The sequence below is a fragment of the Strigops habroptila genome, chromosome 11 (genome assembly GCF_004027225.2).
Source record: "Strigops habroptila isolate Jane chromosome 11, bStrHab1.2.pri, whole genome shotgun sequence".
NCBI classification, from domain to species: Eukaryota; Metazoa; Chordata; class Aves; order Psittaciformes; family Psittacidae; genus Strigops; species Strigops habroptila.
The window spans coordinates 25,054,232-25,078,851 of record NC_046360.1 but is presented as its reverse complement, the minus strand read 5'-3'; the positions used below and the strand labels follow the sequence as shown (position 1 = coordinate 25,078,851).

Below are 24,620 nucleotides of genomic sequence, written 5' to 3'. Positions count from 1 at the left end.
CCTACCCTGTTCCACTGTCAAAATCTCCACAATCTCCTAGGCTTTATGCAGCCAGATGCCCTTGATAGGCTGGCTATGTTTTTCATTTAAACTGACCATGTCCTGACTGAGGTCTTTTTTATAGGAGAGTGTCTGTTGTTGGGCACATAGCCTGCCCAGTTATGTTTCCTTATGAGGTATACCTTCTGTGGGGAGTCTACAAGGGATGGATAAAGCCAGAACCAGGATGAATTGGACACAAAAGGTCTTTTCCTTTGGCATGTCAAAATACTTGTTTTCTTAAAACAGGGGCTTGCACTTCTCAAAGGGAGCTGCTTGTTGCTGGATAGTAATGGAAGTGTAAGAATGAAGAATACCTCTGAACGATGGTGGGATGAGATCTGTGCATAATCCCATCAACACACCTTTATAGTTAACTTCTACAGGAAGGAAACTCTAGAATACGAGATAGAAGAGAGCTGCTATGCCTTGTGATCCTGTGACCTTGTAAAAACCAGGCCTCCAATCTGGATGAGCTGAAGAATAATGTGCGCCAGCTGTGCAGTCTAGATGTAGCATTAGGAACCAAGAGTCTTTGACAAAAAAAGGTGCTTGGAAAAGCACATTAGTCCAGTTAATACCACATGGTGACCTTATGAGGACTAGAGTCCTTGGGGTCTCTTTTCGGTATTAGACTTGGCCCAAATCTAGCAGCTGGATTTTGTTTACACTAGAGGGTTGCTGTGGTTTAGTTAGCTATACTGTTGCTTTCTGTATTGAATAGGAAAGGACGAGGCCTGGAATTCTCAATATCTCTATTTTATTATACTCAAAAGACAGATTCTGATAATTTTTCTGGGGATTCCTGGCAAGAGCAATGTGAAACTTAATCCTTACCTCAAGCTCTGCCGTACTAGATTAGCTTATGTATTACTGTGATTAGGGCTAGAGTGGATACAGAAGAGTGTTATCTCAAGTCTATGGGCTAGTGGTGCATCAAACAAGGGGCAAAGGACATGTTTCCCATGTGTGAGTGTTACCTGGTTCCTCTAAAGCCTGCCAACGAATTCTCTTATTTCCTGTATTATTATGGGCATTCTGCTCAACCAGGACACGTTGACCTTTTCTTACTCCTGCAAGGTATGTTTATGTTTATCTTCATTATTGTGGGCTACAGTCATGCAATACGTAGAAGCTGTGACTTTGTGCTGGGTAATGGCCACAGTCTGTGACTAATGAGATTTACTTCAAATATTTTCTTGAGTAAGGTTTCCCAAAAGTGATCTTACCTGATTGGAATAAACAATATTTACTTGGTCAAGAGTTCCACTAATTGTAGGGTTCTCACCTTTTTAGTTTCTTTGTAAAAGGGGTCTGTGGGATATTTTGAATGTTTTTCAAAACCTTAATTTTTCTTTAATCATTAGGCTAAAGAAGTGACAGCTTTTTAAAGAACATGTAGACTCATATTGTCACATGTAGAGTATGAAATAATTTGTAATTTGGTGGGTTTGTATTTCTATGTTAAAGAACAGAGTATGAGTAGTTCACCTGAAGAAGCTAACTAAAAATTAATCTAGGAAGTGGTAAATGTCGGTAAATGCTGTTTGCTCTTTGTTAGCTAACATAGATCTGCTTCTTTCTTCTCATGTAGCAGCTGAAATTTCACTGCTGGAATAAATTATTTTAATGTGATTAGTGTTAGGTCCATCTTTAGAAAACGAAGGCCACAACTTTTTAACTAGAAGTTTTATCAACATCTTTAAGAAATCACTGCTGAGGTGCAGTAGCCATTGTCAGCAATCATTTCTTTACTGACTTGGAAAAAGTCGTTGTTACTGAGACCCTATTCTGTTACTTGAAAAACTAAGGCCTCTCTCAACATTAAAATCATATGCTTGGGTCCTTTGAGGAATATAAGCTGTTTCCTGAAAGGAAAGGGGCATAGTTGAGGTACTGTCCATCTCTCAACTCTGACAATTGGTCATTTTTAGGTGTAGTATTGAACTTTGGGAACTGCTTTCAGCTGATATTGACAGTGCTCTGTTTTATACAATTGACTGTACTATGATTACCTGATGTTTGGTTACCAGATAGAGACGTAAACTTAGTGATGAGGCACCACACAGAATAAACTGCACAGATAAACTCTGCCAGGTAGGTTTGTCCAGTTCGTCCATCAGTTGTCTGTGTATCAGGTGTCTGGAACTGGAGATGCTGGGATGCATGGGGCAGACGTTTCAGACCAGCCAGCTTCCTGGCTTAGTGTCAATGCTGGCACAACTGCAGGATGCAGAAGAGCTGTTGACACTGAGATTGAGTGGAAGTGGCAGAAGGACCCACTAAGAAAGAAGGCAGTTGGCAACAGCCCAAGGTTGTGAATGGGAATAGTATCAAGATGCATCACTCAATGGGCATTATTCCTTAAGAGATTTTTAGCTGGGAAATGGTTAGCAGGTAGTAACATGGATTACATTTGGGTGGAAAGACTTCAAAAGTTACTATCCATTCAGCATTCCAGGTCCAACAGAAATTCACTGGCTAAGAGCAGAGGATATGATTATAACAAGTAATAGTTATTCTACCTGTTGGGGGGAAAAAAAAAAATAAAAAAGATGAAATATCCTCCACAAGCATGTTCTCCTTTTATTATAATGTGCCTTATACACTGTATTGACTGCAGAGTTAATGAGTGGCTGAGACAGTGACTTCTTAGAAAGCATAAGAAATTATTTATTTTGGAGGTATTGTGAAATTATTTTTCCAGACACTACACTGATTTACTTTTCACTTAGGTAGTCAGCACTGATATGTTAAGTTCCTTGTTCTTCAGCTCACTTGCTTCAAGCTAATCTGCTTCCTGTAAATGTGAACTGAATATGTCAGCCTTTATAAACATCATATGCACTCTGTTCCTCCCAGTTGTAGCTGTTAGTAATTGTTCATTACAAAGTAACTTCCACTAATGTTCAGAAGCATGGAAGTAATTTAGGGAGGAATAGACTTTGTTCTTTTGTGCTTAAATAATATGACTCTCTGCCTTAAGGATAAGCTTAAGTCAACCTTAACTATGGAATCACGAGCAGTATTCACATAGTATAGTTTTAAAATGAGAAGAACAGCCAAAACAATTATGTCTTTGCCAAATTTTTAATACTTGAATGTAGTTTTTAATGTTTTAAATATTGTATTAGATTTTTACATAGTGTTTCCTTTTAGAAATCAGTTCTTTATTAGCCAAAGCATTAGTTTCTATTGTTAAATCAAAAGTTTTTGTAATGAATACAATAGTAGCCTATATATGTTTCTCTTTTGGAATAATTAAGGCAGACATAGAAAAACTTTCTTAGCACCTGATGCTAACCTGTATTTTTTATTTTGTTTAATCTTCTATTCCAGAAAGGATATCGTTGCATTCTCTCTTTCAGCATCTTTTTGGCAAGATTTTGTGTTATTTTCTTGTTTTGGGAAATACTGTTCTGATGTGCTTAAAATAATTTCTGCAATACTGCAAATCTTTGTTGTATTTTGAAAGTGTGCATTTTCTTTTGTCTTGGACAGTGCATTCAACAGCATAGCTACCTACAGAGTTGAATTGTACTAATTAACTAGTTCTCTTTTGCACAACAGGAAAAAAAAGCCTACACCCACTTTTGTATCTAGAGTTTAATTTGGTTAGTTCTGGCTTCTTTGAGAAGCTGAGGTGCTATTATTTTGTACCACCTGTACAGAATCTCTGCTCATTGCAGAGATTAGCAGCTGTGGTTTCATTCCTCATAGCAATGGCAGTTACTTCTATTAGCATTCCTCCTTCTAGTGACAGCTCATCTTAAAATGGATCCTATTATTTGCATGAGTCACGAGGCCACCCGTATAGCAATTTAAGAGAGCATTTTCCATAGCAACTACTTCATAGGCTTTCTCTGTCACAATTCTTTCCAGATGTGCTGTTGATTCAGGTAATGTTCAAAATCCTGCTTAGAAATATCTTATTTTTCTGTTGTCTTGGAGTCTACAGCTCATCCAAAGTTATAGTAAGTATACAATTTTGTCCATAGTTTAAAAAAACTGAATCAAATCAAGTATGAACATACAGGCCTCAGAAAGTGTCCTCTATTTGATTCTAAGCAAACTTTGTTGTTGTTTGAATGGTTATTTTTCCAAAAGCGCTACTGATTTTTGTTACACTTACAGTCCATACCTTGATTTTTGGAAGTAATGTATAGTGTTTGAGTGTACCATAGCCACTGTAGAAATTTAGTAATCTCTATTAATTTAAATGTTCTTGCAAACTTGCCTCTTGTAGCACTATCCCTGGAGAAACCTGATTGTTTGAATTTACTGTCTGAACTGAGTACTTTCAAGTGTTGAAACCTGCATTGGGGTTTTGTTTTGTTCCCCCCCCCCCCCCCTTTTTTTGTCTTGTTGTTTGTTTGATTGGTTGGTTGGTTTTTTTTGGTGTGTTTTTTTGTTTCTTTTTCTTTTTTGGGGAGATTTAACTTGAGTTTAAATTTGGTGGGATAAAGTTTATTGTCATTGTTGAGTCTCAGATTTGAAAAAGAAAATTGAAAATTGAAATTATTTGCGTTCTGCACGATGCTTATATGCGGTGCTTTCCCCCCCCCCCCCCCACTGTGATATTCTTTTAAACTATGAAATTTATGCCTGTGTTAAAATTCAAGTGTATACGATAATATATTAAAGTGTTATCCATCCTGATCTAAGCGTCAGTGTTTCTAGTAATAATCCATTTTGATTCTTCCAATTCCTTCTGATTGTGTTTAATTAAATAATTTATCTTCTGCTTTCGTGTTGCAATGTCTAGTACAGTAGCTTGGCTGCCAAATACTAAGCCTTCTGTAATTTTTGTTGACTTCTTAAAGAGTTCTTAAATTTTAGTAAGACCATAAACATCACTTTACTCAGTGTTCTGCCACAGATCTGCATATTCTTCTAAGATACAGCCATCAAAAGCTTACAAATTAACCTATAGATAGTATTCTGAAGTTGTATTTTTAAGAGCGTTTTGGAGTTTTATTATTGGTGGCTTTTCACATTACTTCTCTATGTTTTCTAAAGCCCTACCTTAAAAATAGACTGTTCACTGGAGTCAACATACTCAACACGCTTTGTTTCTAACAGAACAGTTGTTTGTATTCTCCCAATTAATGAAATGTAGCAAGGAGCGGAACTGTCAGGCGTCGCAAATCTTGCAGATACAATAAGGTTGGAGGGAAACATTGCTAATTCCTGTAGTTTTCCATAAGATAAAGGCAGAAAGACTGAGGAGAAAAGTAGCTGCCTTCTTCATTAGGAAGAAAGTATTTGAAAGTATATTGAAGACCACTAGGCACAGTTCTGTTACTCCACTGCCACTTTGAACATTAGAGCAGTGCATTCATTGCCAACATGTATGTGTCTAACTGATGAGTAAACTCAGCTGTGTGCCATCTGGATGGATCTCAGATCCTATGGTTGATGGAGACTGAATAACTACACACATAAGTGTCTGAAAGCCTTATGTCTTGTGACAGGGCCACAATTTGGTCATAGTTTTGACATGGATCTATTTTTTTCCCCCCCTGAAACATTCTTCCAAGATGAGTGAAAGGCTGGGAATGTCTCATCAGAAATTAAAAGATTTATATATGTGTCTTCCCTCCCTGCAGACATGTCCCTATTCAGTGAACTCGGTGACTTTTGGATTGCAGCAAATTCTATTCAGTTCCCACTGGTTCCTGAGAAGCACTGTCTGTCCTCTACCAGGCCTGCTTGTCATCTGAGTGTCTGTGCAAGATGCTGGCCCCCAGCTCCCTGTGGTGACATCTTTCTGTATCTTGCCTAGCAGGCTTGGTAGCTTCTTCAGAAAAGCTCTTAATATCCCTTTCCCCAAGAAGATTAACTTCAGTCAGTTATTTTTAACGTGTATTTGAGAATACCCAACTAGAACAGGTACCTTCTGACATATACCTAGCTTTTCTCAACAGAAGGGAGTGATCTAATTATGGAAAGAGCTGATAGTTAAAACATTGACCAGGATGGAGAAGCAGTTTGGCAGTTTGACCTACCGAACTAATAGTAAATGCCGTATAGTTTTTTAGTTCTAGTTCACTGATTTTAGTAAATTAAAAAGTATCATCAAACGGATTTTCAGTAATCAATGTAATCCTATTGATCAAGTAATTTTATTATTCATTTTGAAGCAAAACTTAGTTCAACATCATAGCTCAAAAGCAGACTCCTTCTTTGCCCTCCATAAAACTCCTTCAGTTTTAGAAGTTTTCCTAAAGACTCTCAGAACTATTATTCAAATCAATAGAGAACTTCATGTGTTAGTCTGTTAGTCTAGTATGATATGTAAGAAGTTAATTGTTTATCAAGACTAAACATACTACAATTTGTTGTGGAACTATCTTAAAATATCCAACTACTGTTATCTCTATTGTAATGACTCCTTGTTGCTGGTCAGACATGGCAATAAGAAGTCATCATGGCTGGGCACTACATCTTCTCTCTGATACAGTTCACTGAAAATACGTTATGCTTTCATCTGCTATGAGGAAGTCATAGCAGATGACTTCCCTATAGCTCATAGCAGAAAAACTGTCTTCACTATGAGTCAATGTGTATTATCTTAGAGCTTTAAGACTGTACATATGCCTTTTTTTAAGATGCTTCCTTATCCTGAAACAAATTTTGAAACAGTTAACCCACCAAAGAAGATCAATGAGCAAACTTCTTAATGCAAAGTTGAATCATATGATGGTCTTCATGCTCCTGGCAATGCTTGTGAATAGCTCCATTAGCAGGGAAGTCATATAATTAAATAACATCATGTGGTATCCTATCTCTTTCATTCCCAATCTTTTAAGATACTAATTAGAGAAATATTTCTTTGCTGTTGTCTAATTCCCTCTCTCCTTCCTTATGAAATATCTTGTGCCTGCTCTGGGATTTCATTGTCTTTTCTATTTTATAGTTACTATTTTTGTTTGCTGTATTTTGGATATGAAGTATTTTATTGAAACTGAGGGAGGGGTTTTTTTTTTCACTTAGATAAAATGGAGGCAGGGTTTGAATACATTTTCTCGGGCAAAATGCCTTTAGGCACTTAGGTCTTTAGATATCCTACGCTTCAAGGAATGGTGGCCTGTTGGTTTGTGAATAAATATTTTAATTATCTTCTTTACTCAGATGCTTAACTGCTTTTTTATTATGTTAAAACTAATAATTAGTGGTGTTCATAGTTGGTATTCTGTGACTTGATCATAAATACATATCCAGTGGTTCCCAATATAATGAAATCCTCAGAAATTATATGTCTGGAGCAGTGTGTTTGAGTTTATTCTTTACCTCGCAATACCTTATCAATTAGGCAAATTTAACAAAAACATTGTCATTCCAAAAAAATATAAATTGTTGAGTTGTAATAGTTTGTAGAATTTCCTGTATCTATCAAATTAAGCTATGTAACAATTTTAACACACGCTCATAGTGTAGCGATAAGTAATGGATGTAATAATGTTAATAATGGAAATGATGATTCTGACTTTGCAGGTCTCAGTTAGAATAATTAAAATATGAAAACTGTCAGCCTGTTTGGGGGAGTGTGTATGTGCGTGCGCATGCATGCGTGTGTGTGTGTGTGTGTGTGTGTGTGTGTTCAAAATTCTAAGGAGTTTCTTCTTTTAAGGCTAACATACAGAATTTGACATATATCTGCAGCTAGTGGAAATCATGTGACACTAATTTACATAATCTCTGTCTGACACCCTATTTAATGAATGAGCATTTAAACTATGCCCCCAGATCAGTTATCAAATATGTATTATGCACTGCCAAGAGAGTACATTTTGTTAATCGTAAGTATTCAGGCAATTTTCTTGGTTGAATTTGCCTTCTAATATATTGTAAAGCTCAAGACATAAATTCTGGTACATATTCATATTGATTTCTATATGTTGTATCAACATGGAGCTAATTATTCCCTCTGTGATATATTTTAAAGTTCAATGTGATTTACATTGGATTTTGTGAGTTTTCTTATGTATGTTATTCAAGGGGGGCTGCTTGAAACTTTATGGAAATTAGAGGGAGGACCTTAGGTTAGTTCTTTTCAAATCAGGCCAATCTTTTCCTCCAGTTTCCAGTGGAAAGGAAGAAAATAGATTTTAGTATATTTTTTTGTGTGTGTTACCTGTTTGCCAAAAGGATAATTTTGTTGATCAGCATTTATTAAAAGTTGAAAGAAAGCCCCAGTCATTCTTTAGCACAACCATCTACTTTGCAACAAATAGCCGTTTGGAATATGTTGTCAACTCAAAATTAAGAGCAGAATACAATAAACAAAAGTTTATGTCTTTTTAATATTCTGTCTCTGCATCTCAGTTTTGTATGTCTTTGACTCAATTATTCTGAATTCTCTGCAAATTCATTAAAGCAGTAGTAACTCTAAGTAGTAACTTTTTTCCAAGTGTAAATGTTTATTTGGCAGTTAAAAAATGTTACCAAGAACTATATTCTAGAGATCTAACCATTCATCCTGTGAAGTACTTTTATCTTTGTCTTCTATAAACACAAAAAGTGGTGTTGAAGGATAAGGAGGCTGACAATGACAGATTACCTATAGTTTTGTTTTCCTGTTTAACTTAGGTGGACCCTATGCAGTGCTATGTTCTGCTGTAACACAATCCTGTGTGTTTGGATGCCGTTGTTCTCAGCAGTCCCCATTTCTGCACTGCATTGTGGAGTGGTGTAAAACAGGGAGATGTATTTTAACCAAGTGTTGGTTGCATTCCTACAGAGAATCATACAAAGCCAAATGAACAATTGGAGCCAATTCTAGTAAAAAGCTGCAACCCCCAGAAATAATTGTCATCATCTAACTTTCTTCAGCTGTGTCTTGCAGCAGTGTGAATTCTTCTTTTTTTTTCTCTACATTTCTCACAAAGTCTGAAGCTTGTTATATTAACTTATGTTTGAGAAATGCTGCCCCTTTGAATGAAATGATAATGCAATGATTATTGAAGCATGATCTGTGAAACTATGATGTAATTGCTTTCACAGATGAATATGTCTTTTTCTAAGGGCATCTGTTTTACTTATCTGTCATTTCTAAAACATAAATCATTGAGACATCAGAACTACAATGTTACGGGGTTTGAAAAAGTTCATAGAATTCAAAGGGCAGTTGAGTGCCTGCTTCTTATTTGAAAATTAGCCCCAAAAGATGGGCATGAAGTTCCTTCTTTGCCTTTTAAAATTTCTTTAAAAATTCTTTTTCATCCAGTTTTGTACTGGATGATTTGTGTTTGCTTAACAAAAGACCTATATGCACATTCCCAATGGCTGTAAAGGAGGAAAAAGGAATAATTTAAAATGCCAATGTGAAGACAATACGACTACTTTTACTGGGGGAATGTAAGGAGAGGTTTGGTTATGCAACTAATGAAACATAGGGAAGAAGCACTGAACTGTGGCTCTGGGGAGGTGAACTGGAGGAAAAGGACAAATGGACAAGAAAGCTGTCTTTTCCAAGAAATTCCTATGTGATTATTCAGAATCAGGTCCTCTTTTTTGCTTCTTGTCATTTACTCTGAAATTTCACGTTAGGGACAGCTTCTTCTTCCTGTTTCTCCTTGATTCTAGCCTAATGAAAATAAACATCTAATAGAGGTGTAGTATAGAGAGTATTTGTTGTTTGTAAAGTGTAAGCTTTGGTATTTCCTCCTCACACCTGCTATCAGCTTGATCTGATAGTAAATTCAAGATTTGATTCCTCAGTATGAGGAGAAGTGCTTGGTGGGTTGGACTGGTAGTCTGAGGTGTGTAAGAGTTGGACCCCTGGCGTTCTGTCCTGTAGTTAATGGAGCAGTCATCTCTGCTGCTTGGTGTGTTTGGGCTGTGGAGCATCAGGAGTTCTCTGTGCTTGCTGTAAGGGCACCAGGCCAACCTGAAGTGCTATTTCATACTGGTTTTGCTTCTCAAAGTATTTCAAAAGGGATTGTTCTTTGAAAACAGTGCACAATTGTTCATTTTAAAGTAGTTATAAATGCTTTTGTAAGGCGTATTTAGTCATATAATTGGAGAGACAAATTTTCTGTCAGTCTCAGATACACAATTTTAGGATTATCATCTACAATTAATAGTGGCTGAATTTACATGTCTGTCACACAACTAGCTTAGACTTACAACTCTTTTTGAATATACGGATTTTAAATTTCATGCTTGTGGTCAGTATGTCTTGTTTTTAAAGAAAAAGCTTTGAAATACCAATAATATTCTGATGTTTATTTTCGAAGATGCATACACATCCATAATGGATTAACAGCATGTTTTAACAAACCATTTATTTGCTTCAGGAGTGACAGAGAGAAGCTGTTTCAAACAGGATCTCTCATCACCGTCTATCTCTAGTCACCTCCTACTGAACTTAAGGTTGAATACTGGGGGTCATGAGGGAAAGAAAACAGTAATTAAAAGAAAAATTTGATTGAGCTGCTTTGTGTTGGTTTTTTTTTTTTTGTTTCCTCCTTCAGCATAATTAGCATGTAAGAAGCTGGCTGAGTAATGCATATCATTAGTTCAAACATTTTTTACTTGGTTTAACTTTAATGGTGACTTGAAGTTGCATTTCTGTATTTTGTGAAGGAGAACAACTTAAGTAGTAAAGGCAGTAAAAGTTCTAGTTAGAAGATCTTGTTTCTATAAATCTTAATCTTGGAATTCTGATAGATTAAAATTGGACTGTTTCTAAGAACTCACTTCACCTCCCAAAAAGTTGTCATGAGTTCTTTTATTAAAGCTCAGAAAATTATTCTTAGACTAACAGAGGTGGGGAGTAAAGCAGGAGTGTTTACAAAGTTCACTTCTAAATTGACTGTGATAAGTGGCAATGCAATGTATTATGATTAGAGGTTTCTGGGAGACTCTTTAAGAAGGTTAACTGCAAGGCAGCTCTCAAAAGAAAGCATTTATCTTAGTGGTCATCCCTCAGTGTTTTACACTACTGAGATTTTTTTGTGGGTGGTTAGAACCATTTTTTGTGTTTTATTAGCTGTACCTTGAATACCTCCTACAACCTGAATGACAGTTTAGGGTTATTAAATCTGTTCTTAGTGCATTTTTTTATCCATAGTTAATCTTGACTAAATATATGCTAGTGAACAACCCTTTTTTCTCAGTTGTTGCCCATATTTGTTAAAGAAATTATTCCATTTGACATTTGTTTAGGCTGCAGTTTGATATAATACTGTATACAATATACTTTTTCAGTTTGGCATTCAACAGAGTCTTTCATGGATTTATTCCTCCTTGCATTATCTTATCTTCCCTTCCAGTATGCTAAGGCTTCCTTTTCATATTAAGTAATTTTTTTCACTCCAAGACAGACACTTTCACAAACGCATAGTCTGTGTCTGAATTGCTAAAGATTGCGTTTTTCAGGTGTTTGTTTACATTTATAGCTGAGTTGCTTTGGTATTATGTGCTTTCTTTAGCCTATGTATGATATTTTTCTTTAACTCAAATTGTTCTTTAACACTACTTCCAGTGACTTTGCTAAAAGATTTATAAGATTTTATACTTTTTGTCTAAAAGCCATCTCTGTTATCAGATTAATAGTTGATAGATCCTCCAAGGAAAGGCATCTCCATATTTCACTGTCACTGAGGAATGGCAATTATCTGCAATTGCCTGCATGGAAATTTTCACAGAAAATTGTATTGTTCTATCTTACTATAGATGTAGAAACTGAAATGTAAAAGGTCTTTTCTTCCAGTCATAAGAAGGCTGGCAAGCATATGATGGAAGAAGATAAAACATGACATTAACTCCGAAGACTACTGTCTTAAATGAGACACAAGTGTAAACACCTTTAAAACACTGATTCATTGAATAGTTGGGTTGCTGGTGAGGTCATGTCCTGGGGCAAGATCAGCTATTCCTGGGTCATTTCTAACAGACCTTTGCCTAAATTGTTCAAAAAGACATCCACTGGCAGTGACCGTTTTCCCCTCAATTTCTTCCAGTACTCAATTGCTATTCATACTTACCTGCCATTATTATTAGACCTTGGCTGGGCTTTAGGAGGAAAAAAATGCAACTTTTTCTCCGGCAATTTGTGTATATTACTTCTTGTTCTCTGTGCTATGGATATAGATAAAAATGTTCTATTTCAATTTGATATAGCATTTAACGTTCCTATGATCATGTTGTCATAGACTATTTATTGTAGTCTTTTCCAATGGTTTCTTGTCAATCATTTCTCTGACTGCTTTTGTTGGCTCTCCCCTGAACAGTCTCCACATTTTTTATGGAGAATCATATCCAGACTGGATGTAATATTTCAGCTAAGGTCTTCCTGAAGTCACGTAGATCAAAAAAATCACCTCTATCTTGCAGTCTATTTCTGTTTATACTTCACAGTGTAATGTTTGCCTTATTCACAACAGATCATTAATATGGAGTTCCTCCTTAGTTTTCTAGATGGCACCCTTGGTTTTTCAAGAGATTTTTATTCCTGTCTTCATGGCATTTGAAGATACTCCCAGTCTCAAGTCTCAATGAATTGTAATAAGTAGATTTCCTAGTCCATCAACCAGCGTAGTTAATGAAAACATTAAACAGAGTGGAATCCTGAATATTTTTGGGTGAAATACCACTTGCATAAATAAATTAATTCCTGGCCACTAGGAAGGGACTGTTCCTTTCATTTTTTCTTTCGTATTTTAGTATGAAGTGACATTAAGTATACTAAGAGAAGGACACTTAATGCAAGTTTCCTGGTACTTCTCACTGGAATCATTAGTACCTTAAGACCTGACCTCGCAACTGTAAGTGTGCTTGCTCACCAGGAGACTGTTGTATTTACTGCCTTCGTGTTAAGAAGACTAGCTTGAGGTAGTAGGTTGCTGTGGAGTGGAATGCAGTCAGGCTTTGCTATGGGAGGAGAAGTTCCTTTCATGAGTTTTGTTTTTCCAGGGAAAAATTCTCTCTCTCATTGTAATGAGCAACCATATTATAGTGGAGGATATATAGGGTGAGAATCCTAGGAATTACTTTATGTATGTCGAAACAAAATGTACAGAATAATTACTAATTTAACATGTATTTTTTAATCTGAGAATTTACCCAATTTTAACATATACAGTTAGAGTGATTTTCCTTGGTGTTAAAAGTACTACACTGTTGTTTGTATAACGGATTAGTTTGCCAAAAAAGAGGGAAAACTACTGATAGCAAAAAGGATTACTCTTTATAAATATTACTGTTAAAGAATGTAATTTAATTCAGTGCTCTAATAAATTAGTTTAAAATGTATTTTATTACCATAATTTATTAAATAATGAGACATTTTGGCTGCAAATAGTGATAACATCTCTGTAGAACTGTATTTGGATAGTCTTTTTTTTTTTCCTGACACGGTAGATAATTAGGAATTATAAATTATGCTTACACTCTTAAGCATAGCTGGAGAGTGGATCAGACTGTATGTTGTTCTTGGTGCCAGTTCAGGTCTTGATTTTCAAAAGTTCTTTCACAGAAGCGTATGATGGGTTTTCTAGCAGCAAAGCAGAACTGTATTACTCACCTGAGAGATGTAGACAAAGACCTTGACACCTGTTTAGATTTTTGAATGGAGTTTGCTTCATGTTTGTGGGGCAGTCATTATAGTCAGCTGTTTTGCAGGCATCTTAGCCTTGTTTCTAGTGGTCAGATAATCTCATTTCCAGTTTGCTGCAAAAAATGTGATATTATTTTTTTACTGGGGTCACTGGATAGCTAAAATAAATCGCTTCTGTTAATCACATTTAGTTCTTCTATAGGAATCTTCAAGTATGCTGATGGGGTAGCACAGCAACTTTCACAGATGTGGATTAAAAAGCGTGTGATATGTAATAAATGAGATATGATAATGTAGAGCTCCGCGTCTGTTCCCACAGGCTGCTTCATAAATGCTTGTATCCTCTCACGGTTCCTCACCAGCATGGGCAAGGTATTTTTCAACCTCTATCTCCTAGGGACTTTGTGGAGGAATTGTACATCTGGTAGTATACTAGGCCATACATAGTAAAGTAAAGGAGGCTGCTTCAGTTTCTTTAGATGCCCTGTCACAACCTACATCTTTATTATGTATTCTGTAAAATAATAACAATAAAAACTGTTGGGTCTCTCTGTCTTCCCTCTGTATGGAAGTAAATTCATTAGGATATAAGCAACCAACATGTATCATTTGGTAGCATATACTACTGAGCTCTTGTTAACCCGGATGCCTGGTTAAATGCCACTGGATTATATATTTGAGGTTATTACTGTTCAGATTATCCATGATAACAGACACAGATAATATGCCAAAATACTCCAGGAGTATGTCTGTGCAGGCAGATGCAGACAGATACAAGCTTGGTCTGCCCGCACTCTGAGCAGGCTGTATGTGAGCCAGTTCCAGCCTGGAAGCCATCAGTGTGTTGAGTGGCACTATGCCCAAGTTAAAACACCTTGTCTCTTAGATAAATGAGACTTTAGAGCTTCTGAACTAAAGCTGACTCACATTTGGGTGGCTTCAAGAGTACTGGCAGTGTGAGTTTGCTTTCAGCTGCTCATCTATGTAGGCGTATTCATCATTCCACATTGCTGTGGAAGAACTTCAGTAGAAATCCCCATCCTTGTATTCTTCTGCAGTCATCTCTCAACATGTGTAAGTTTAAGGCTTCCCACTCCGCTTACATTTACTATAAAGATAAGAGTTAAAAAATACATTGACAATAGTGTTGGGGTCCAATTCAAACTTGTGTATGCACTATGGGTTTGATTCAAATCTTAGAGCGTCTCAGTGTAGCACTTATGGAGTCATATGACAGCAGGTATTTCATATGACTGTGAACCATTATTTCCTGAAAGTGTTTGGTATGAATCATTATTTCGTGTAATTGTTTGGTTACTTATTTTGCCCACTATTTCCCCAAGACAGGATAAGTGGTGTATTGAATGGAGTTACCCTGTGAGCCACAAGACAATAGATAAAAAAGATTTTGGTAACTTTCCCTTTCAAAAATGTTCTCATAACTTGCGGTTGGCTTTCACAATCCCTCAACACCCTCAGCTGAGAAAAAGCATGCTAAGGTCTGCAAAATCTTGTGGTTTTCGGGCTGCAGAATCGAGGGTGCAGATTTTTCAAAGCATGTTGACTGGCTGTCCTCTCCCATGAAATGTTTTGTCTCATCTGCTACTTCAAAGTGGGGCTAGAGTGTTGCACACTTGAACAGTTATGACCACAAGAACATGTGGTCATTTTGGTTGGCAATGCAAAAAAAGATGGATGCGGGTGAATCCTGTTATCAGATCTTGAAATGATACCAAATAATTCAGTAGCTTTGACTCTTCTACCACACTAGTCAGGTTTGTGTTTTCACTGCCAATTTTGAGGTAGTGAAATGATCTAAACTTTGGAAGAGAAGTAAAATTTCAGAATAGCTTTATGTAGTTTTCAAGTAAATTTAAAATTTTTATTGTTTGTGGCTTTTTACAGCTGTAATACGTTACACATAATTAAATAACATTATATATCATAAGAAACCTCATGGATGGCAAGTCTTCAGCGTGAAATTTGCTACTAAATGAGCAGACGTATTGTGTTGAGTCTAGCTGGGATGGAGTTAACTTACATAAATTAAGAATTAATCTAGATGTATTTTGAAACCTTGGAATTTCTGAAATGTAGATTTTTTTTTTAACCTGTGTTCATTCTGAGCATGTTGGCTTTATGATGGTTATGTCAATGTTTATCTTCAGGTATTACATAAGTATATCTTTAGACTGATGATTATGGTATAGATAAATTTATATTTTGCTCTTAAAATAGAGGTACCTACTTTACAGCACTGATTACCATGAGTTAAAGATTAGGGTTTAGTCCCACTGCTGTTAATTGGAGACAGGGCATATCTTTGTCCTACATATCCTGAAAACTAGAGAAATGTTGTGAAACCTTTCTTAAAATAATGTTCAAAATAGCAAAAAAAAAAAATAGTTGCTTGATACAAGCTGAAAATTGGAAAAGGTTCCTTGATGCAAACCACCAGAACATTGTCAAAACTTCTGACTAACGTTTATTTGTAATTTTAATATAGTCTGCTATCAGGTAATTGTAGAGAAACTAACCTCATCTTATTTAATTTAGAAAAAAAATATTTTATGTAGTAATGCAATATGCTGTTTCTTTGGTTTTAAATTCACAGAATACCTGTTGCTGGCAGTTTCTGTCAGAAAGCTTTTGTCATTACCCCTGAAAAAAGCCTCCTCCTTCTAGGGCTGGGACGCATTTCTAAACCAAAAAGTACAGACTTATATGTAAAAGATACTGGGGAGAAAAAGCTGAAATTGTGTTACATGTTTCTGTTTGAGTCAGATGCTCAAATGATGGCATATTTACATTTTATACGGTGCATAAATTCTCTGCTTTCTGGAAGGTGAGAGAGAAGGTGTTGAATACAGTGGCAGATGAACTTTCTTCTATTTCAGTGCATTAAAAAATTAAGATTTTAATGAAAATATTATGGAATTGATGTATTTAAGCACAACACACGAAAACACTGAGTCTTTTATAAACGCGGAAAGTTTTATGCATTATGAAGTGTATAGAAAACATACCTATATCTCATTTCAAATTAGCATTATAGATATGTGACCTTCTGATATGTTTTTTTCCTTAATACCTGTTATTTAAAATAATTAATAGCTTTCATTTAAATTAAGACTGTTGGAGACTTATGGCATCCTCTTTTAAACATCATTTAACTGTGATTAGAATGAAGACAGAATAATAAATGAGACTATTTAAGTGTATGAATAAAATGCAACTGTTTATCTAAAATTGATCCACGTCTCATAACTTTGAGAGTAAAATAAATGGATTGTTTTTCTTTGACTCCATCAGAAATATTGTCCTATAAATATTTACGTTAATACATTAGGAACTTTGGGGGAAAAAAAAAAAGTGAAATAGCTTTCTTGACATTTTTGCTGGCAAGCAAAGGACTATGAGAATTCCAAACTTCTAGCTCACCTTGACTGTATGAAGTTCATGAGCCATATTCTTACATTTATTAGCAGTTGGAGCCTAAAGTTAATTTATGACTCATTTATCCATGTTTATTTTTTAATGATTGATCTTACATAGTTCTGGAAAAAGGCATAGGCTGTAGCATATTCTGTTCTAAAAGCTAGTAAGTATGATATGCTTTTTCTTGGCTGATAAGTCGTAGTCTGTCATTGAATGCATTGCAGAAGATGAATATATTTCTTTTATTGAGTAGAATAAGGGACAGATTATGTCCTTGCCAACAGGAGCATTTAGAGTATAAGAAATAATAAGATACTGCAAAATCCGTGCTTCCAACTGCATAGAGTAAAAATTACCTTTGTTATATGTCCACACAAACTATTTATGATGTGTCCTGCCAACTTCTAAGTAATTCTGTATGTTTCTGAGTGCTGTAAGTTTCTGTTTGCTTTATGGTCAAGATTCCAAAGGAAAAGATTCCCCATGAACAATTAGATCAAGGCACTTATTATCTAGGTGTTATATTTTGTGATGATACAATGAATAACAACATGATAACAATAAAATGCATAAGAAAACATTTAAGTAAATGTGAGAGAGATGTCCAGAGGTTTCTGTACTGAGGTCTCTAGGGTGCAAAATTAATGGCATAATATAAAAAAAACTTGTATCTGTATTGCCTTTTTTTTTTATTATTCAATCTGTATGATTTGAATAATTCGCAACACGTTTATCTAAGATATTCTAGAATTCAGTGAATTTAAAGTGAATTTAAAAACATAAGTAACAAAGATTTTTAAAAACAAGATATTTCACAGAAATATTCTTAGATATCATATTGTAGTAAAATAGATGGAGATAAATGTTTTAAGAAATAGTTGCATAATGAAAAATCTATAAAGAACATTTTTGGCTAGTCAGTTTATTTCATGATTTGATTAGACTTGACAGTGTTTGCTATTTAAAGAGTGTTCAGAAAGTGGTTGATTGTTCTTCTAGTAGTTAAAAGAAACATCTCATGTTGTATGATGTAGCAGTATGTGTTCTGTTTTAATGATAATATAATGATTTTTGTTTTATTTAATCAGACAAGAAGCTTTGCTTGCTGCAATTAGTGAAAAAGATGCAAACATTGCCTTGCTTGAACTGTCTGCTTCAAAGAAAAAGAAGACTCAAGAGGAAGTAATGGCTCTTAAACGAGAGAAGGACAGATTAGTACATCAGTTAAAACAGCAGGTGGGGAGACATTAATTTCCATATTTTCATGGCAATAGAAAATTGGCATTATTTTCATTGTTACTATTTTATTCTAACCTTATATTGAAAGTCTTCAAGCCAGGTCTGACAGGTGACAGCAGTTATGAAAGGTAGGAGGTGTTCAGTGTGTTTATTGCTTCTTTATGGATGTTAATTATTTAGCTGCATGTTTGCTTGGCTCATATGCAGCCAATGCACTTTCTGTTTTCCCTCCTTATACAGCTTCCAACCTTCATTATGAGAGACAGAGAACAGCAGATGCTCTTTGCCATAAAGCAAGATCTATCCACTCTGTTGACTTTTTCTAACCTTCTCTTCAGTTATTTGCTTATCTGTTGTAAAGTAATTGTGTTTTCAGAAGGTTTCAGGCTTTCTGAGAGGTTATCTGGAAATCATGATTATCTTTAAATTCTCAAACGAGTAAAAATCACCATGTCTTCAACACTGTAAGTCATTTGAGGTTTTGATAAAAAAACCCAAAACAAAGTAGTTACAAACTCTAGAAATAGATTTTTTCACAAGTGAATTTAATTTACTTTCTGCTGTATTAATGAGGAAAATAACCATACTAGACATAGTACGCATGTGCCAGACACAGTATATAGGTCTTTTCTCTGTCTAAATAAAATGCTTAACTCTGTATACCGTGCAGTGGCTACTCCCCCTGATTTTTAAAAGGTAATAATCCTAGCCAGAAGAGGTAATGTAGGCAAGAGGACAAAGGATGTTCAGATAACCTAGGTACTAAAGACCCATGCTGTGTGTCATGTATGTTGTTAAGCACCTTTCCTGTTTCCAAATAGGTGAAAAAGATGAAAAAGATATTTTCAGACCATGTCTGAAGGTGTGTCTGATGTTTTCTTTTGTGTGACATTACTGAATTCTGTGCTCGTTGCTTGAAGAGGAGAATACCGTTGTCAAGATCATTCTGATATCCCTAGCCTGTCAAAGTAACCACTCTGCTGTCAGGCAGTCTTCCACTTTACAAATGAGCATGCCATTTGAATAATGTTTGGACATACTGCATAGTCAATGTTATGATTCTTTATTCTGAATCATGCATTACATACTGCAGAACTCCATACATTCAATAACAGAAAGTTAAGGAAAACCCTTGCTGTTACACTGATTTCCCAATAGCTCTGACCTCATACATCTAGTCATTATAGCTTTTTCCCACAGGTCTGTAAAAATAGGAAACAGCCCCTGAGCATGAACTTACCCACTCGTGATGCTGACTTCAGTACAGACATTCCAGCCAAGTACCTGTGTTCCAGCCATGATGCATTCATGTCTGAGGTCAGTCAGCTGGCCAGGAGACATTTCACCCAGGTTTATATACTAAATAGGCAGATGTACTTTATGATTTTGAGTACTTCATCTTGCTGTGCTACATCAGAGCAGATGATGTTATGTTCCAAAGAATTTTAGGGATTTTTTGTGTTAGTTTGCTTTGGAAAAGAGGAGGCAGTTATTTTCTCTTTTAGATTGTCTCCTTCTTTTTCATCTTTATCTTATGTTACTGAAGAGTAAATGAACACACCACTTTGCCATGTTCCATGATACCTGTCCTGGATATTTTTAAAATGTTAATTAGAGACGTGGGCAGATTGTTTTTTTGTTGGTGTGGTTTCATTTGTTTGTACCTTTAAACTCTTGCTGCAAAGTCGTAACTTCCTTCAGACAGTGAAGGAATAGCAGAAGAGAATTGCTGGAGAGTCATTGTTTTGGTTAACTTCAGTTAGAATTGTAACCAAATACTTCAAATACCTCCATTATTTATAGCGATAAAGATCTTCACTAAAGCTATTTAACTAGATTAAATTGATGCCAAAATAATCTCCCTGTTATCTCAGACACCACCAAAAAAAAAGACACCAGGAACAGGAATGTGGTTTAACTAGGTCACCACTTTATTACACTTAAGAATTATCTGATAATAGAGGTTGTGGAGATCATTCATACTTCTTTAATCCCTTTGGGTAGTACCACTGTCAGCCCCCAAAGTTCTCATGTGCGCATCCAACAAAAAGGCTTGTTAGTGCTGCTCTTCCTCGCTATGACTATGCTGGGCCAGGAGAGAAGGGTATGGATTATAATATGGATATATGGATTTATGTATGGATTATAATATGGATAGAATATGGATTATATCACATCACACTGTGTGATATATCCACCCAGATCCTCAGTTGGCCTTATTTGTCCCATCCCCCATTTCCACAGTTTTTATACTTCTGAAAGAAAGAAGAAAAAAAAGCTCAACTTCTCCAGCCTAATGTGATCATGAAAGGAGAGATATTTATAAAGATATTTATAAAGTCATCAGAAGATAACTTACTAGATAATGCTAAATATTAGGTCTCCAAATCTTATCCTGTTCTCAACTGTAGGAAGAATTACTGCTTTGAGAGACAAAATAACAAAATATACTCTTCATGTGTATCCATAATAGCCAATGGATTTTTGATGCATCTACCTATACAATCAAGCAGAAAGCCTAATGTTCATGGCTATAGTAGGCTGAGATTTTATCAAGGCAGTAAGGCAAAGGATTAGAGACAACCGTAAAGAATCCAAGTTGTTTCTTCTTGTGTTGCTCCTTTTCATGTTGCTCCTTACAAGGGTTCTCTGTCTTTCAGTTAGTGATGGGAAAGCTAGGCTGCATCTGAAACACTATGACTGAAAATCTTACTAGCAGAGCATTAGTAGGTGTATGCTTTCCCTGTTCCACAAAGAGACATCAGCTGATAAATGTGTTGCAGACAAGCTCCTCATTTCTCCTTCAGCAGCTGCAGTTCAGATATTTATTCTGATATATTTATATCCTGGACGAAATCTCATTCATGATTTGCACATCAAATAATGCATCGCCTGAACATAAAAAATACTGTTAAATCCGTGTTGCTACAAAATTGCTACTGTTACAGGTGCATCAACTTTAGATTTCTTCATGAAATGTAAAAATATTTTCTACTGTGTTTCAGAAGAAAGTTGTTTTACTCCCCTTATTTTTCTGTCTCCCTTTTACAATTCCTACTTCAAATTTTGCTGAGTATTCTTTTCAGAACCAGATTTTGATTTCCCAAACTTTGTAAAGTAGCAGTTAATATGGATTATGTCTTAAATCATGTAGCCAAGCCATTGGGAAATCATTTTTAATTATTTTAGAGGGCTAACTGAAGTTAGAAATTTGCTTGAACATAATTTCGCTTTTCCTGGAAACCTCCATGCACTGTTGTAGATGTCAAAGCTCATATAGAAACAAAGTCCTAGGATTTCTTTAGATAATCTTGTCATATTTTCCTCATTATACTGCAGAGTTTATGTTGCGATGCTGCAATCGAGCTTCTAATTGCATCTGCTCTCCTTATCTTCTCTATTTCTCTCAAGAACATCTTGTATATCAAAGACTTGTCATTTTAATAAAGGAGTAATAACTTGAAATTAGCCTTAAGTGATGAAGAGCTTTGCCATTTGAAATAGAAAATATTATTTCAGTCAAGTTTTATTTTGTGATCTTTATAGACAGGTGAATCACTTTATCCTAAATCAGCTGTACTGCATCATCTTATATTTGATTGATTTGCTTTTGCTTTTTGTTTGCATATTGGGGAGTTTCTTTCTCTCTCAGAAACTCTCTGAGCCTCTGTTTCTGCTGCTGTCTCTTTCAGTGGCATCCTAGACTTTGTCCTGTAGTTGATAAATTCCAATTCAATGTTTCTAGTAATTTCAGATCATGCTGTACTATATATGGATCATTGCAATGGATAATACCTAAAATAATGCAAAATTATACGCCAAGCCTAGGATGCTGATTTGCTATTGCTATTAAAGTAGTGACTTCAGTGTCCAAGGTGTAGGATCATTGTATCTTGGAAAGTCCTCTGCTGATACAAGAAAGTAAGTACAAAGAGCTTTTTTAAGGGAGCTACAAAGGCTGTTTTTTGATAAAGAGTGGGAAGGAGAGTTATGTATGTGAATTCATCAGAATCCAAGATTTCTGATTGTATACATGAAATGCCCAGGAATATCTTCTTTGAAGCATAGAGAAGGGAAGTCACTGTCTTCCTCTGGAAAATCCTGTTGATGAAAGTAAATTTCCTAGAGTCAGAATGTTTTTTCATACAGAATATGTGAATACTCCTTAATATTTCTGTGAGCTGAAGAGGGCCAGCTACTGCTCTTTCACCTAACTCTGATGAGGCCAGTGAGGGCACCATCTAAGGGAAAGGGTTTTGGAGTTTTAATGGATATACTTCATAACACTTATAGGTGCTTACCTAGTTGGAAAATCAAAATGTTTGCAAATTCATCTGTTGCTACTCAGAATGCTGTACAAGAACTGTGGTGGCTCCCACCCTCTGAGGTGACTGTAAGCATCAAAAGCTACTTCGTATTAAAAGAGATAGGGCACAGTATGCAGTAGATGTCTTAAAGGTTCAGGAGGTCGATTCTATTAAACTCAGTGGAGTAACCCAAAGTATTGAGGTTACTCATAGAATTTTATTGTTATTGGATTAAGGCCAGAAAAACATATTCTATCACTGTGCTGTAATGTATTGCAGACTTGCACTGAGATTGAATTGGCTAAATGCAAATGTAGCTTTTTTTACCGTGGACTTACACTGTGAAAAATTCTCTAATCACTCTGGTAGACTCCTGAAGCATCCTGGTGTATTTTTTTTTTTTTTCAAATGGAAGCTTTTCAGCTCTCCATGAGCTTCCGTAAGGTTGCTTCAGAAGAATATTAACATTGTGCCACAGGCAATGGGCATGAGAGGAAGAAAAGTACTAAAAGCTTTCGGTATCTAGGAGTAACAGGCTATTGTCTAAACAGGCACCATTCTGGCAAAGATAAATACAGTGTACTGTCTGCTTAGGCATAAACATTCATCTTAGTATATCCATGTCATAAACTTGATGTTATTCTGTCTTTTATTTCTAATGTGGTTTGTCTTACAACAGTGAAGTCAGTTATTGCTCAGTTTGGAAGCAAAGTATTTACTTCCCAAATGTGCACCTCCAACTCAGAGAGACACTTGCTTCCTTTTCTTTTTAATTAGTCATTTTTTGCAGTCATAAAATGTCAGTGTTTCCCACATTGATTTCTGATTTCTCTTGCTCAACAGTGCCTGCAGACTGATAAAAGACATCCCAATAGTAATCTAAGTGAAAATAGAATTAAATCAGAAATAGAATATGTTCAAAAAAGACAGTTTAAAGAAGTCTCAATTGCAATTTTTTTTTTTTTTCTCTTTTTAAATAGTTCATGACTTAAATAATGATCCTAGTACCAAATATGCAGTTGAATGTCTTTCTCCAATTTTCCTGTTCTAATTTTTCTGGCCTTTGGGAACATCAAGCAGATTGTAAACCATCAAAACATTGATTTTGAAGTAATTTGTCACAGTTCCTCGCACTGAAAAAGAAAAAGAAGCATCTTAAAGAAATGAAATGCCTTTGTAAGGGAATGTGAACATATGTGGTTTACTTTAAACATGAAGCTGCAGATGTGCATATATTAAAGACCAAAATATTATTTATGTGAACGAGTTGAGCAGTCTTTTTGTGGATTGTGATTGTGTAAGTTTAAGTAAGACTCTGGTTATTCCTAAGCTGGGAGAAAAGCTTTGGTTTTATCTCAAGTTCTGGCTTACTTTTACAGGGTTTTTTCACATTATAGTTTGATAACCTAAGAAAATTATTTGTATCACAGCGTATGCATCTGTAAAATTAGTAGTAATTATACTGACCTCTGTGTTGCAAACACCTTCCCATAAGAAATAAGCATATTTAATTGCAGTGATTTAAGTACAATTTAGCAGCTGCAATCTGTCAGTTAAATATTTATTGTTTAGTGGTTTAAATAAATGGGAAGCATAGTAATGCACTCCCAGCAAAACAGAACCACTGGAATCGTTTTGATTCATACACCAAGTGCTATATTTTGAGAGCCACGGAGCTTTGTAGTAGGCTTAAAAAACCTCTCAAATATAGTATTAAACAAAATCAGGATGAGGGCTTGGCTGAGTGATTACAAAATATTTAGAATCACCCTGGCCAAGATTCCTTTTGAGAATTCTGAGGCAGCTATTTTTAGAGAAATTTGTATAGTGATGCAATCTTTCATGAAATAATTAGCTTAAAGTCCCTTTTTAGAACAACTGAGGAGATTTTGGTAACAGCAGAAGACGCTGCTATGTTACTGGTTCATTATGAACTTGGATACTGAGAGAAAATTTCCCAGTTGCCTCTTTTCACTTTTAGGATATAAAGCCAAAAATGTAAGTGGAGTTGGCCAAAATGCAAGGTCTTCTAG

The 24,620-nt window shown here is 35.6% G+C and overlaps 1 protein-coding gene across 18 annotated transcripts in view; it reads left to right on the top strand.

The window, feature by feature from the left end:
• ERC2 (ELKS/RAB6-interacting/CAST family member 2) overlaps positions 1-24,620 on the top strand; it is a 488,016-nt gene that overhangs the window by 318,373 nt on the left and 145,023 nt on the right. For all 18 annotated transcript variants that reach the window (XR_003993765.1, XR_003993764.1, XR_003993761.1 and 15 more), the window contains one exon: positions 18,130-18,277. Coding sequence is in view for 1 of the 18 variants with exons in the window: in XM_030501570.1 (XP_030357430.1) it covers positions 18,130-18,277 (148 nt within the window). In the remaining 17 variants the exon portion in view is untranslated. The remainder of the gene's footprint in view (positions 1-18,129; positions 18,278-24,620) is intronic.